Source organism: Cyprinus carpio, chromosome A23 (assembly GCF_018340385.1).
Source record: "Cyprinus carpio isolate SPL01 chromosome A23, ASM1834038v1, whole genome shotgun sequence".
Classification (NCBI taxonomy): domain Eukaryota; kingdom Metazoa; phylum Chordata; class Actinopteri; order Cypriniformes; family Cyprinidae; genus Cyprinus; species Cyprinus carpio.
The window spans coordinates 12763896-12780259 of record NC_056594.1 but is presented as its reverse complement, the minus strand read 5'-3'; the positions used below and the strand labels follow the sequence as shown (position 1 = coordinate 12780259).

Genomic DNA, 16364 nt, shown 5'->3' with positions numbered 1-16364 from the left:
AGCTTAAGACAGACTGACTCTTTCCACAAAAAGTAACACTTCAAGACCTGTCACCGGTTCAGCCCGAAAATGTCCCACAAAAACACTATACATGAATGCTTGCTGAGCTCCCACGAGTGCTGATGAAACATAAGAAGAATGCATTAGTACACACTACGTACATCATGGCTTTTAAATTGAATTTAGATGTGCCTTCCACATTCACTAAACTAAACAAATTCTCTGATCCCTATGGATGTGTAAAGCAATCATAACCATCATCTTTTTATTATTGCGCTAGTCGATATGCCTTTTGGGTTTAACTGCGATGAAGAGGCAAGGGAGGGTGGACGATCAGCTCATATTACTAACACATTCACTGTAATACAGTAGCATGGCAAAAGCAACATAATACCCAATGCTCAATGCACTGCAATGAAGACACATGCCTATCTTCACGTATGTGTGTGTGCTAGTGAAAACACACGACAAGAAACATTTAGATGTAGTTTGACTGAGCAATCAATCCCGTAATAACTAATAAATGCACTAATATGATCAACTGGCGGAACAGAACAAAAATGTATTACCCATAAAGAAGCACATATTTCAGAACTAACTGAACAGACTAATGCTTGATGATGACTAAAAATTTATGGTCATGTGATCTCAACTTGTTGGCCCCGAATGAGGTGACCTGCTCGATGAAAAATACAGCTTTTATTACATTACCGATATGACTTAATCTCATGGGACTGTAAATTATTTAACATATTTTCAAAATTACTATTCATTACTGAGTGCGTCTTTAAAAACTCACTGGTCAAACCCTAGCCTGAACACACACTGTATAGTATGTCTGAACGTGATCCTACCGAACATTAAAGGGGTTATATGATGTGATTTCAATTTTTCCTTTCTCTTTGGAGTGTTACAAGCTCTTGGTGCACAAAGAGGATCTGTAAAGTTGCAAAGACAAAAGTCTCTATAAAGTCTTTATTAAAGTTAAGAGTCAACCACGCTTACCTAAAACGGCTAGTTCTAACAGCCCCCCAAATGTTTACGTCACGATGTGTGAAGATTTGCATAACGCCATCCAAATGTTCACGCAAAGAAAGAAGGCGTAACTTTTATCCTCACTGTTGCTGCCGGTGCCATGCCGTCGAGACGCTGTGTGTTTCGTTGTGAAAGCAAAGATACTTTGTTTAGCCATCCAAAAGAGGACACAACTAGAAATCAGTGGTTAAGTTGTATTTACAACACTGTTCTGGAACAGTTCAACCTAAATATTCAGATGTGTGCAGTGCATTTTACGGAGGACGAGGACTGTTTCCTGAACCAGTACCCTACAATGCTGGTGTCTGTTTCTATAAAGTGGGGCAATTCCAACTTTGCAAGGTTTTTTTTTTTTTTTTTTTTTTTTTTTTTTTTTTTTTTTTTTTTTTTTCTTTTTTTTTTTTTTTTTTGTTTTTTTTTTTTTTTTTTTTTTTTTTTGTTTGTTTTTTTTTTTTTGTTTTTTTTTTTTTTTTTTTTTTTTTTTTTTTTTTTTTTTTTTGTTTTTTTTTTTTTTTTTTTGTTTTTTTTTTTTTTTTTTTTTTTTGTTTTTTTGCAAGGACAGTCTGGCGCTTCTGACTCACAGCCTGTAAGTACGTTTCATATTAAAAGGATTTGGCACTGATGATTCAAACGTGAGTTTTGAGCAGTGTAGAGTAACTGTTAGAGCTTGTTGTTTGTCATTTCTCCGATCACAAATGGAGACATGGTTTTATGTTTATGCAGCGCGATACGCAACGCAACATAAAAAGACAGAATAAGTCATTATAATCAGTAATTATCCCCCTCTGGATGCAACAAATGCCTCTTTTGTAATGTGTTTTATTGGTTTTGTCTCATCACGCCGGGACACACGGCATCACAGTGTTAAGGGGCATAACATTTCCATCACACGCTTGAGGAATTCAGCAAATCACAATGCACTGGATAGCTGGCCAATCAGAGCACACCTTGCTTTTCAGACTGATGAGCTTTGTAAAAATGTACACGTTTCAGAAAGTCGGGGCATAAAGAAGCAACAATAATGTACAGTATGTGGAATTTTTTATTTTAACATTAAACTGCATAAACACATTCCATTACAGCAAATACACAAAATAATGCTCTTTTTAGCAATGTCATATGACCCCTTTAAGGATACTGACCTTTTGCACAGACAGGATTGGTCTCTGTGTTTAACAGAGAGCTCAGAGCTCTGCCATCAGAATGAAGATCTTTACACTGAGCCATTGCCTCTCTTTTACTCAGAGCCACATTATGTAACTGAATGTCTGACACCAAATTTGACCCCAACTGGGTGAAAAGTTCTGCTGCACTCACAGTACATTACTCTGAATTAAATGTGTTTAGTCTGGGAGAGAGAGACAGTACAACTTAGTATTGCTAAAAAGCTTTCTTTTCTGCATCTTCATTAGGGACCTTTCTGCCAACCTTCTGGCTAAAATGATTCACATGCTGCTATAAATTATATAATTAAAATCACCTAAGTCTTGGATTCAGTGGATTTTGAGAGCACCGCTTCCAGAGCACATGACCCTTTATAACATCCCTTTATAACATCTGCAGTCAAACTACAGAAGACCACAATCCCATCCAAATCAGTTTATATATATTTGAATATTCTTTTTTTTTCATCTACCTTTTCATTCATTGTATGAATAGTGTTTCAGATAGTCTATTTATAAAAAGACAAGCATCCAAAGAAAATAAGTTTTATCTTTACTCCTTGTAAAATGACTAAATCAAACTAATTTTCTATGGTCTGGAGTGTGTTTTGTTGTGGCAGGAGCTGAACTGGGGCAGACTGGTCTGGTTTGGGCTGCTTGCAATCAGCCAGTTGTGTTTCTGCGTGAGTTGTGCTGTCTGTGCAGGCTTTTTGTTCAGGTCTGACAGGCACCCACTGTAATTAACTCCCTGGATCACCCTGTATACTCAAATCACACGGACAGAGAGAACACCCCTCCAACACTGTACGCCCCCCACCACACACACACACGCATAACAAAGGCACACAACACTGTAGTTCACATGCCAGTATAGAGCGCATAATAATAAATCTGAGTTGCGTTTGCACTTACACAGTGTAATAAATTAAGAAAGACATTAAGACATAAATTAAATAACATGTTTAGGAAATATTCACCAAGAGCTTCATATGAAACAGAACAGAGGGAGAAACTGAAATGTGAACATCTATTTCCCACTCTTTCAAGTTTTAATCCCTATCTCAACAGTCTCTTCCCTTCCAGTGTGTGTGGACCTTTGTGTGTATGTGTGGGTCAAGTTATGACCACACTGTGGTGAACAAATGTGCCCACTAAATAGTATAAACTGAAATCACACCGCTGGGACCAGCAAATGGTCCTCAATGACAATGGCTCAATTAACATAATAAATAATGTTTTAATGAAAATGTAAATCAGCAAAAAGGGATAGAAAATATCATTACTCGCAAACATCAAGGTAAAGTCCTTCAAGATGCAACCTTATTAAATATCAGACCAATACTGACACTCTGATAATTTTTTTTATGTTATGCCTGACAACCATTAAATATTATACTAAATCACATAAATCGAGTTTATATTAATTTTTTTAATTAGTTAGACAAAAAATTAAAACTTAAAAACAGTTTAAATGTTACAAGTTAATTTAGGCATAACAACATTGCTAGATTACTTTTAAATGTAATTAAATTAGTAGAATTTTTGAAAGTTGCCACTGAATGGAAATTCACCCCATTTTTCAAATGGATGTTATTGATCTTATTCTGTGAATGATTCAACAATGCATGGTTTTTTAAATTTGTAAATTAATAATAAAAAAATATATTTTTGTCTAGTGACTTGACACAATTTCTTTAACCATTCAGTCATTAATAAACTTTCTCCTAATTTTTTTTTTTTTATTACTATGATACCAAAATATTTTGCATCCCCACCATGATCCTCAAACAAACATGTATGTGAGTGAGTGTGTGGGATAAGGTTTTTCAATGCAGCAGATGAGACCTTGATGAGCTATTGTAATCAAATAAACATAAACATAAGTTGCACATATAAGTGATAATGCAGTAAACAACATAAATCCACATTTTCTCCTGCACTAATGATATAGGCTAACAATATTTAGATCTTAGCTTCTAATGCTTTTAAAGGTAAGGTGTCATTAAAGGACATGCTGGCCAGACAGAAACATCTTCAACCTGGAGGCTGTGGAAGAATATCTGTCTAGCCAGCTCTGCTTGGCTTATTTGGTCGCAAAAATAGCCAAATTCACATTACAGGGTTATGCACTTGACCGCTTTTATCTGGATCCAGGCCATATAGAGAACAAAATTGTCATTGGAATGACAGAACAACATGCCTTTTAACCATCACTACTGCTCTCATTGGCACCCAGTACAAATTTGTCTGGACTCAGTGAGGTCATGCAGAGTAGCATTGTTCTGAAATAACCTACGCTGTGATTTATTATTATATATCAAGAGATTTTCTTCTTTAACAGTAAAATGAATGTTAGAAACAAGGAAGAATATCAAAATCAGAAATAAAAGTGAAATCATTCCAGACCTCACCTCAGCTGACATGAACAGGTTATTCAAAAAGAGGCCCAGCCCATGCGCAAACATTACATTATGAACTCACACCTCGCATGTCTCATGTTCTTATAAATCACACCTCGCATGTCTCATGTTCTTATAATCACTTATTGGTGATATTAACTTCTCTATTTTGGCCAGACCTGTACAGAGCACAGTCAGCACACACACACAAAAAAATGTGTAGCTTAACTTTAATGTGCTATTTATATTTGATTTGACCCTTGATGCAACTAAATGATGCACATTTTAGTTTTACCTGAGAATATTTTTTACAGTGCTATTAGCATATTACTAAGAAATTCTATTAAAAAATAAATTAAAAAAAATCTCACGCAGAACAGTTTAATTCTTTATAATAGTATAATATAACATAATATAATATGGAAAAAATGAAGCTGTTACTGCTCATGAACTCCCTTTGAGGTCAATATAACAATATGTATTTTCAAAAAACTTGAACGTGAATTCTTTTACAATTATCTAAAACATTCCTATGTAGTAGAGTTTGCGCACTACACCTGTGTGTAACTGTAAATGTCTCAAGAGTTTTGTTACTGTTCTGTGCCCATCATCCGCTATTTCCACCACTTAATCAAGCCACTCTTCTTTAAAACATGCCGTTTTATTTCACGTCATTGTGTGATTTTTGTTGTGCTCTCATGTTGAGCTATTTCATGTGTAACCATTAAAATATTCAAATATCTACAGCGACTGATTTGGCGCACATTACTCTCTTTCTATGGAACCTGTAAACCACATTCACTGGTTCTATAGCAACACCAACCTACACCTACAGCGGTTTGCCCAAGCACTGCAATTACTTTGCATTTAATTTTTGCATCTGTCCTGTGCATGGCATAGTATTTCTTCTTCGCGGACACGTGAAGCTTAGAGGGAACATTTCTTACGATTGTCTCAGTCATAGCTCCACAGTGATGTTTTCATAGTTCTTCAAAACATCACGCACCATAATCATGAGTGGAAAAAAAAGGATGTTTTGAAGGCATTCTTGAGTTGAAAAATCTAATAAAATGTCGAAACCAATTCCAACAGAGCCATTTTTGATTCAAATAGGCCTGGAGTAATAATTGATAGCTCAGTATACATTTCTGATTATTTATCAGGCTGTTAAGGATTGTTTCATGAGAATTCATATTATGAATGAATACCCAGGAAGTAATATTGCTCATTAAAGGAGAGATAACTGCAAATCATCTGTTTTGTGCTTATGTTAACTGTAATTAAAGTGGATTTGTGTGATTTTGCCCGCAGCGAGGAACTGGTTTTATGAAAGACAAAGACGCATGGTTTTTTTTCACTCTAGGATTGCTCAGAGTGGGGTTTCTCTCACTGGAGAGTGAGAAATGGAAAACCCAGAGCGATAACAGAAAGCTTTGAGCGGTGAGAGGTAATCCTGCTGTTGTACTGAATATCTGCAAAGCTACCTGAGCCACGAGGCCACTGATATTCAGAATAACAGCACGGTTGCTCATGTGATTTTGCTTGATTTTAATTTTCATCTTAAGAGTCATCTGTAATTATAATTGAAGCTTAGAAAAATGAGTGAAATTCTACTCAAATGAAAGTTCAAAGGCATATCAGAGCCTCATGTTCTTATGATTCCTTGTACAGTAAGTGCATTGGAATCAGCTTGTTTGGGCCTCTCTGCATATTTAAGTGTGTGTGTGGTTAGCATTAACCACTCAGCTTCTCTCTGGGATTGATGCCATGTTAATCCTCTATTTGACTCATCTATCACCCAGTCCCTCTTACACACTACTTCAGCACTTTCGATTGTATTGTGTACACATTTCTTACCTGAATTTTTTTGACAATGCGGCAATCACTATTATGCAATTTTGGCGTATGATTACTTGTCATACAAATAATTCTGATTATGTCACTTAGAAGCATGATATTGATATCTGTGAGTAAATATTTGTATAAATTATTATAAAATATTTGTATAAATAATAAATATTGCACAGAGTAGAATGACATGAATAGCATGGCTCAACAGTAAGTACTTTTTCAACTGTCTTGGTCAGTGGTTAATATTTTTACTTAATCTCCACAATTTTTTTTAGCAAATTTATTTTAACAATACATTTTATGCACATTTTTTTTTTTTTTTATTAAAATGAAAGCAAAAGATTTCTACCTTGGACAAATTTAAATCAGCATAAAACATCATAGACAAAAGCGATTCCTCATTGTATCCTGCAGTAACCAAAAATGTTTGGAGTTATGTTAATAAGGAACTAAAGTGAACACCAAGCACTTTGCATTTTAACAAAGTACATAAGAAATACACTGCACAATGGACTCAAAGAGAACCACACTGAGAGATACAGTACAATAGCACACTGTAAACGTGAAAACTCTCACATATACTACTGGAAAAACATGACATTTAACTTCAAATTCCCTTATTTGGATGACAATGAGCAACTGGAAGTTAATCACAAAATAATTGTACTCATTACAACGGAGAAAAACAACACTATCATCTCACATACAGTCTCTTAACAAACCACATCATCATCTCGCATAGAGTTTCTTAGCAAACCACAGTGTCTCATTCTGTTCCAGACTGTGTCATGTCCAAGGTTTTTAGAAAACGCCAATAACCACATTGTGTCAAACAGCTCACATCAGGACTCTGCCTTAGGAGAAAGAAGGTTTAGTTCTGTATCACATTACTCTCGAAGCAGCAGCATGGACTCTTGGGGTCACGAAGGCTTGAGAGAAGGTCTCCTAAACCATGGATTTGTCTGCTCAAACTCAGTCAAGAGATCACACAGTTCATACCCTAAGGATTAAAGCGAATATTACAATCACTGTATCTGTGCACAGGCCACTGTCTTTCATGTTTACTTCATTACAAGTCCCCGGCTGGCATAAGGAGAAGAACGTTGAGGAAGGTTGTGTGTGGGGCTGCACAATTAATTGAATTTCTAATCGTGATTACAACAACAGGTGCCACAATTACGTAATCATTCAAAGCAGCCATAATTAATCAAAGTCCTCCTACAGTATGTTATTCTGCATGCTTAAGATGTGTTTTTTTTTCTACAGGTTATCTTAAAGGTTTTTCCATTGTTTTAATTTGAGTTTTAGTATAACATGCATATTTTAACTTTTTAAAATAGAAGAAGCCAATCCAATGTGTAATTGATATTTGAAGCTTAAAAGTTTTTCAGTTAGTGTTTTCAGCTTGTTGATTTTCATATAAAAATATGGGGAAAATTGTGATTATCGTAATTAATAATCACAATTACAATTTTAAGGAATAATCAACAATTATGATTTTTGTCATAATCATTCAGTCCTAGTTGGGTGGTTCAAAATAATGAACTGCGTTTATATGCACATGCTGTCAGCATTGTTTTAGCATTATATCAGATAAGCAAACATGCTGAAATACTGCAAACTAAAGTGTTGTAACTGTTTAGTGAATTGGCCCCTGAGTGTGTGTGGGATTAGCTCCAAACACATGACTCTCAACCTTTCAACACAAAGCAACCAAACAAACCACACATGATAAAGAAAGAAAACTGAGAACAAATATCAGATTTCTCATTCAGTCACTGTTTTGCCTTTTGTCATTGTTCCTCTTTTACTGACAGAGTACCACAGATCTGTATTCAACTGCATTACCTTTTGCTTGTTGTTTGTTTAGAACTGAGTGTTAATAACATCTTTTCAACATCTTTCTTCCATTTTTAAATCTGCAGCAGAATTAAATCTAATTCACCTCTAATAGCCCAGCACTGTTTGTGCACATACTAGTAGAATCACCATAAAAGTACACTGGCGTGTTGTCATTCTCTGTTTTTGTTCTGCCTCCAGCCTGCTACTGGCAACAAATGTGCTATTATGAAGAACTTATCACAGTCTATCCATGATGAACAAAAAGACTATGATGTAGGTTAATATAACTGGCCTGAAAACAACAACAACAACAACCACCACAGTGTATTGCTGGACAGCTGGATTTAATAATGTTTTTCAGGATTATAAATTATACAGTTGGTCTGAACTATGACAAATATAACTGTGTAAAATGATCAGTGCTGGGGTTTTCAAAATGGGGCCTGGTGACCCCCAAAAGGCCATTGGAGGGAAGATTTCAGGGGAAAAAATGTTATTAAAAATTAAACAAATATTACTCTTTTGTAATGAAAATATGTAGAAAAGTACTTCCTTTGGCACACTGAGAGGTTTTGAGGATGAATTCGTAATAATAGCCTACATCTAGAGAAATCTGAATAAGGTGGAACCATATAAACTATTATTCTTGAGGATGAATTAGTAATAATAGCCTACATCCATTGAGAAATTTGAATAAGGTGGAACCATATAAATGATTATTCTCTGAATAATCTCTCTTGATCAGACTCATGATTTTACATGCCACTTCAACCTTTTAATCAATAATCTGATTCGCTAAGCCTCTTACATGGCTGCTATTAATCTCCTTAAATGGACCTTACTGGTTAATTATTGTACCGATTGCCATTTTAGCAGTGAAATGCAACAGGCTTTCCTCTCAGCTGGCTGCTTTGCATGAGCTGAAAGACTTTGCTTCATGAGAGGATTTAAAAGGACATGTGGCACCAAAATATTTCTGATGGCATGCTGGCTAAGCTACTGTATGTTACAGTCTTTTGTGATATGTGGTCAGTGCAGTCCCGCAGCCGACATCTACATACTGTATGTTTACAACAGCATTATGAATCAGTCGGGTCCCGGGTCCAATTATTCAGTGATGACTTTTCCTGGAAAATACAATCTGCAGTGGGAAACAATAGGTTCAGCATAGTGGCAAAGGCAAAAAGATTCCATTTCACAACAAGAGAGCCTCTTTGAGTCTTGTTGTTTGTCCAGTTCACTGCGCCATGAGTAGGCTTGACCCTCCTCTCCCACGGTTAGTCTCTGTGTAATCTATAAAGCTATTGAGCTCTGACTTTGAAACTCTTTTTTCTACTGTTCTCACTGCACTCAACTGTAACAGCCTGAAGAGAAACACAAGAGGCTAAGATTTCACCAACAAGCTCGGAAAACTCCTGAGTAACAGCATCCTAATTCAAACCAGCAGAGCTAAAGCACTTAGACTGAAAAACATGATACAACTCAAATTCCTGTGCAGGAAAGGCAACCAACACTATTCTCCACTGTTGGACCACCTTATAGCAATGAAATGTCAAAACCTTTGCTACTCAAGTGCATTAGTTGTATTAATACGGTAATCATAACTCATTTGTGGGTAAAGAATTCTCACCTGCAGTTCACACCAGGCAACTTCCACCCAGGTTTCTGTGTCCAGGCCTTTGTAAACAGTTTTGAATGCTCCCCTGCCAAGCTCGATGTCAAATTTTAAAAAGCGGCCACTGGGTGAAGTGGCGACGGCCTTCATCTCAGCCTCTTCCTCCTGTTCTCTATCTCTCTCCTTCCCCTTCAGAGCGGGCGCCGTAAGGCCGGTCTTATCAGGATCCTGTGTGCCATGAGTGCCATCCTCACTCAAGGCAGCCGAGGCACTGGCGGGTAACTGCTGGGCTCCGCTGGTGAAAACAGAGTCGGAGGCACAAAACTCGAGGTGAGGGGCACTGTGAGGGGCACTGAGGGTTTCTTCCACCTCATCGTCCTCTTCGCATATCTCCACGCTCTTCCGGAAAAACCGCTTGTTCTCCCGTTTCCGACACGGTTCGTAGACTGCTGGGGTGGAGGGCATGAAGAAGGTCAGAGGTCTGGCAGGCACCTCTGTTTCTTTACCATCCTCCACTCCACCACCTCCTCCTCTTGCGCCCCAAGCTCTCCTTTCCTGGGTCTGGGAGGAGGGGAAGTCAGACGGAGTGCTGTGAATCCTCTCTCTCTCATGGGCAGCCCTGTTCCCCTGGTCACTCTCCTCCTCCCTCTCTCCATCAGGTTTCTCTCCAGAGGATTCCTCTGTGGCAGTGGGCTCTCCCGGGTCCGTTGCCATGGCGATTGTCCTTTCCCACTCCTCCGCCGCCGCCCCCTCCTGCACTCTGGCTCTGTGTCAGTCCCCGTCTCTCTCACTCTGTGATCACCCTCTCACCCTCTTAAGAAGTTCCTCAGCCGTCCCTTCAGTGTTGCCAGCTGTCAGCAACAAGAATTACTCTCTCTTCTGTGGCTCTTATCTTCCAAGTTCCCTCGAGTTCACAGGAGTATCAGAGGGTGTTTGTTTTGTTGATATATCCGTGTAGGTTAATTCAGTTTTTGCTGTGTACTTTCCTTATCTCCATTTCCTACCTCAAGTGTCTTGTGGCTGGCTCAGAGATGACTGATTCACAGAAAAATAGCCTTCAGTGAGTGAGGGGGGATTTTCAGGTGTATCCTATAGAAAAGAAGCACAGGTTATCATTAATGAGTATCAGGTTCAAATAAAAGCATTTTAACAGTCTTCATTTAAAGGTGCTGTATGTAGAATTGATACCGAGTGGTTGAACTAAGTATTGCAGTCCAAATTCTAAATATTGGAGAGGGTTTTTTCACCCGGCACCACTCCTCAGACTTGACGCACACGTAAGTTGCCAGATTGACCACACACATAAGTATTGCAGTGGGTTTTTTAAATATTGGAGAGGGTTTTTTCAGTCCCGAAATACAATTGGGTAAACTGGCAGTGGGCGGGTTTTACAAACCAAAACAAACACTGACATTCCAGCCTGGAACGCACATTTTTAAAGGAGAATAACTGACTGTAGCATTGTTTTTCCAGATAAACAAGTATGTTAACTTAGCATGTTTCTTAAATATCTGCAAACATATTATGGTATTTTTATGCTTTAATAGAGTCAAAATCTTACTTACAGCACCTTTAAAAAAATAGTCACAGAAAGAGTCTATTTTTTTTCATTATATTTATTTTTTTTTTTTTATATTATTTTTATTTTAGTGTGTTTTTTATATTAAAAAAAGTAGTCATTATGAAATATTATTAGAATTTAAAAAAATATATTTTAAAATGCCAAAGCTAAATTTTCAGCAGTCATTACTTCAGAGTTTGGTGTAATATGATCTTTCATAAAGCATTCCAATATGCAGATTTGGTGCTCAAGAAACATTTATTATTATTATTATTATTATTGCTGATTATCAGTTCTGCTTTTTTTCCCTTATTTTTATGGACACCACAATACGATCAGGATTGTGCATCATTAAAAGTGGGTAAGACTTTGAGCCACTGTTTAAAGTCTATAGCACTGGGCCTGCAGAAAAAAAAAATGTACCTGTTCACAAACTGTCACTAAAAACTATTCAAATGTGCATATTGCTAAGGGCACTTAGAATAACTTGAGAATAAATAAATCCATTAAGGTGATTAGTAGCCCATCTATATTCTAAACAAGTGCCCTCAAACACAGTGGAATGTAACTGATTAATCCAGTAATCAAGCCATCCAGAAGCATGACGGGTACCTAGTGCATAACAAATCTAAAAAAGTGCCAATAAATATTAGCCATTAAACAACTAAAGCAATACAGCAGGTTGTGATTGATTAATAATGAATGATGGCATAAAGGCCCTTTAGAGTTAAATAATTCAAAGGTAGAGTAGATACAGAATGATCAAGAGTGACCACCACAGATCATCGCTAAGGGATCATATGAAGTAAAAACAGATTATTAATTGTAGCCAGCAGTATTGCCCCCAGATGGGGAGCATTACAGCTTCTCATGTTTACAGTGAGTTTACAGTGAATCTTCATTGTTCTCCTAGTTGTGCTCTCCGGGTCTATTCAGATACCGCAACACCTGACACGGCCTCTCACAAGATTCAATGCTCCCTTTGACCCATAAAACCTGCTTGTCCCTCCTATCACAAACTCAATCTCTCTCTTTTTCTCTCTAGTGACATCATTATCTTCAGCTCTCCTCTTGTCATGCCCATCTGTCTTCTGGCAGGCCACATCCATCAGGTTAGTTTGCTACAAACAACAAGCTAATTATAACATTAATTATAACTGTGGTGGAATAAGAGGTGGAAAAAGATGCTCCTCTGAATCTCACAGATATTAAAACTGAGGTTAGCCATTTTTTTCCTGTTGTTACTGAAGTGAAATAGCATTAAGTTTCTATTGTCCAATAGTTCAAGTAGTTCAATTTTGTTTTTGCAAGAAACATCACTGATAGATCTCTTTATGTTTTGCTTTTGTACTTATGGATTTCCTGAGAAAAATATCTTGAAATGCAAGTTTAGCTGGCAGCTCTGGTTCATCTAAAAACCATCTGCAGATGAGATAAAAGTAAAAAGCAAACTGAAAGATTAGAACCCCCCCACCAACACGACACACACGCACACACACACACACAAATGCAAACGTAAAATATGGAAAGGCATTTGAAGTGCAAAAGTAAGCAGGCTACATTCACATTAGACTAGTTGTACTAGCTGACATGAACCACTCCTCCTAACCTTCACAATCCCTCCATTCTTACAATGATAATGACATGAATGGCATGCTGGGTAGGGTAACAACTGAAAGGCTTTAGATTTTATTTCTCACATACAATGGTTCTGATGATTCACTTGATTGACAAGAAAGGGAGTTGCAGTAATCTAGTATTGGGCTACTACATTGCAATAAAATGTAAATTAATGAGAGATCTGACTGTTGAAATATAAAAGGGCATGAAGCAGTGACATCAACAACCCATGAGAGGAGGAAGTGCTGTTTTAAACGCAAATGTATTTGCCTGTGCCCTAAGGGCTAGGAGTTCCCGTGAAAACCACATACCGAGTGAATACAGAACATCAGGCACATCACTCACACACTCTCTCTCACTTTCCCAAACTCACTTCTGACACACAGGATTCAGATCATGTCACGATCAGATATTCCTTTATTGCATCTATGGCTTCATTCCCACATCAGCAGAATATGGTTGTCAGTCTTGTTTAAGAGAGCTTAATATGGTTAGGCACATTCAAACAGTCAGTACACATTTGTATTTATTAAGAGGATTGACTTTCAATTGTGATGTGTGACAGACAGGAGCGAAACTCAACAATGACTACACCTGAAGAGTCAACTGACAAGTCAATTGTTTCTAATAAAAAAAAAAAAAAAAAAAAAAAAAAAAAAGGTAAACATATAGGCCAAATATTTGAACAAAAATGGGAACACTGGTATGGACTGTGAAGCATTTTATAGGGTAAAATGTGCTTATGTATTTAGATATAATATCCAATATTTTAAAAGTTGATCACAAACAATATGGGAGTAATGCCACTTGAAGGATAAACAGAATTATTTTATTTAAAAAATAGAATAGTCTATTCTTCAGTGTCACATGATCCTTCAGAAAATCTGTTAAATTGCTTTGTCTGTTTAATATTTTGTGGAAACCATGACACATTCTTTTGCAGTTTTGATAAACAGAAACTTTAGAATAACAATATTAATTTAAAATAAACCGTTTGCAACATTATAAATGTCTTTACTGTCACTTTTTATCAGTTTTATACATCACTGCTGAATAAAAGTATTTTTTTTTTTTAAAATTATGAATGACGCCGAACTTTTGAAGGTTAGTATAAAATCAGTATATTTCAGTGAAAAGTGTGTAAAGAATTTCTGTGCATCACTGCTCCATTACAGCTATGCATTTTAGGGCTGCACTGATTCTGCACTTCATTCACACAAACCCAAAGCACAATCAGAGCTGCTTCTGTCACTAGGAGATGAGGCGGGTCACAGATGCATATTTTAGCATGACTTTTATGCAGCATTTCATATATACAAAAAAACTGGAGGCAGAGATTCATCAGGGTAGCCTTAACTTGCCTGTGTAATCTAGCATACAATGCTTTGGGAAAACCTGAATATGACAAGCCCAGTCACCTCTGATGATGTTTAGTTTGCTACATCAGCTCTGTTATTCTACATTCTCATCTGTCAGTGGAGCATGTGGGATTAATCATGCCATACGGTGTTCAGCCTCACCCAGATGTATCCCTAATTTGAAAATCAGTGTCTGTGATTTAATCCTCTTTGAAATATGTAAACACTTTCTCTAGGTGGGTTTACAGGCTTTTAAAGTGCATCAACTGCAGCTCACATTAGACAGGATCTTCTTAAATGTATCTGATATCACTATCATGCCATACCCCAGCTCTTCTTCAACAATGGTACAGCTAATCAGTGCACTGTGTTGTTAAAGCACTTTCTCTCTCTCACACACTCGCTATGTTGTCCGCTCCCACAGAGCTCTGAAACTCCAAACAGAACAGGCGCTACACAAAAATCGAGTCCTCTGCCTCTCCCAGTTTTTTCATTGCTCTCTTCACTGGCATACACACATTAATCCCCTGGAACTGAGCAGGCTCTGCTGATTTACTGAGGCAGACAAAGAGGGAGCCAGGGAACGTAGTGTGTGTGTATATGTGTGTGTTTAGCGAGGGGGCAGACAGAAGGGTTTGGGGGGGTTGAGCTATGATGAATCTAGATGAAAAAGTGTGGATAAAATGGGGCGGGGGGGCAGGGGGAGACAGATAAGGAGGGGGGTTCGTGTTGAAATGGGTGGGAAAAATGTGTGTGAATGAGAACGAGAGAGAAAGATAAAGGAGAAGGGGGTTGCGCACACGCACAAAAAGAGTTGGGGAGATTTTCCCGTGTTAAAATATGTGCTGGAGTGAGTGTGAGTGACAGCAGTGACAATAGACAAAATTCCACCACAACAAAACCAACTGAAGTTTGGCCATGTGGGAGTGGAAGACGTGTGGAGCAGAGTATGATGAGATCATCCAAAGCAATAAATAAAACAATAAAAGATAAATCAAAGTGTCAGACATTGTTTCAATTGTAAATAAATTGTGCAAAGTAAATAGAGCGCTTTTTGTCAACAATGCAAAGACATCATAATCCAACTTCAATTTAGTTCAATCTTAAAGCAGTTGTTCTCAACCAGGGAGCTGGGGCCCACTAGGGGGCCTCAGTAAACTTCCAGGGGGGATTGAATAAAGGCTGTGACATCCCAAACCTACAACAAACAAGTAACTGTGCCGAAATCTGACTATGTTGTTGCCTGGGCTAAAAAGTCACATACGAACACAGCTAACAGACAACTATCACGTCTAGTTCAGCAAACTACCAGCTCGAGATAAATTAAATGTCTATCTATTTCAGCAGATGGCAGTAGTCTACATTCACCATTCAAAATGAGAAAACAAAACTCAGACTGCGACTATACAAACCATAAACAAAACAGTGCTAGCTTGCCATTTTGAATATGAATCATGTTGATCACTTTCTTCAGTCCAGACAACCGTGTCGGTATGAAAATATACTCGTACTGGAATGCTCAGGTAAGACAACATAAAACTATAACAGCATGTGCGTGCCAAAATCAAAGTGATGTGTTTTACCAACAGCCCGAAACATTTTAAACATGATGAATTGGCCAAGACAGGGTTCCAATTAGTAACAACAGTGTGGAACACACCGCAAAAAAACTCAGCTGACTGACGCTCAATGTCGACCCAATGTTTGGAGATGGCTTGGTGTGTCACACCATTTAGTCTTACAATTAATTATATTTAATTACATTAACAATTTTAACTAATTGCTAAAAAATATATGTACAACCTCAAACTGCCATCATATTTAGCGTTTATTTGTTTTTATTAAAACCAAAGCACCAGAGGTAAATATCAAATTAGGGAGGATTTGAAGTCAAAAAGGTTGATAACCACAGTCTTAAAG

General features: G+C 37.4%; 1 protein-coding gene across 4 annotated transcripts in view; it reads right to left on the bottom strand.

Moving 5' to 3' along the window:
- LOC109104288 (serine/threonine-protein kinase WNK3-like) overlaps nt 1-16364 on the bottom strand; it is a 48141-nt gene that overhangs the window by 28909 nt on the left and 2868 nt on the right. For all 4 annotated transcript variants that reach the window (XR_006153313.1, XM_042713220.1, XM_042713218.1 and 1 more), the window contains exon 2: nt 9921-10994. Coding sequence is in view for 3 of the 4 variants with exons in the window: in XM_042713220.1 (XP_042569154.1) it covers nt 9921-10619 (699 nt within the window). In the remaining variant the exon portion in view is untranslated. The remainder of the gene's footprint in view (nt 1-9920; nt 10995-16364) is intronic.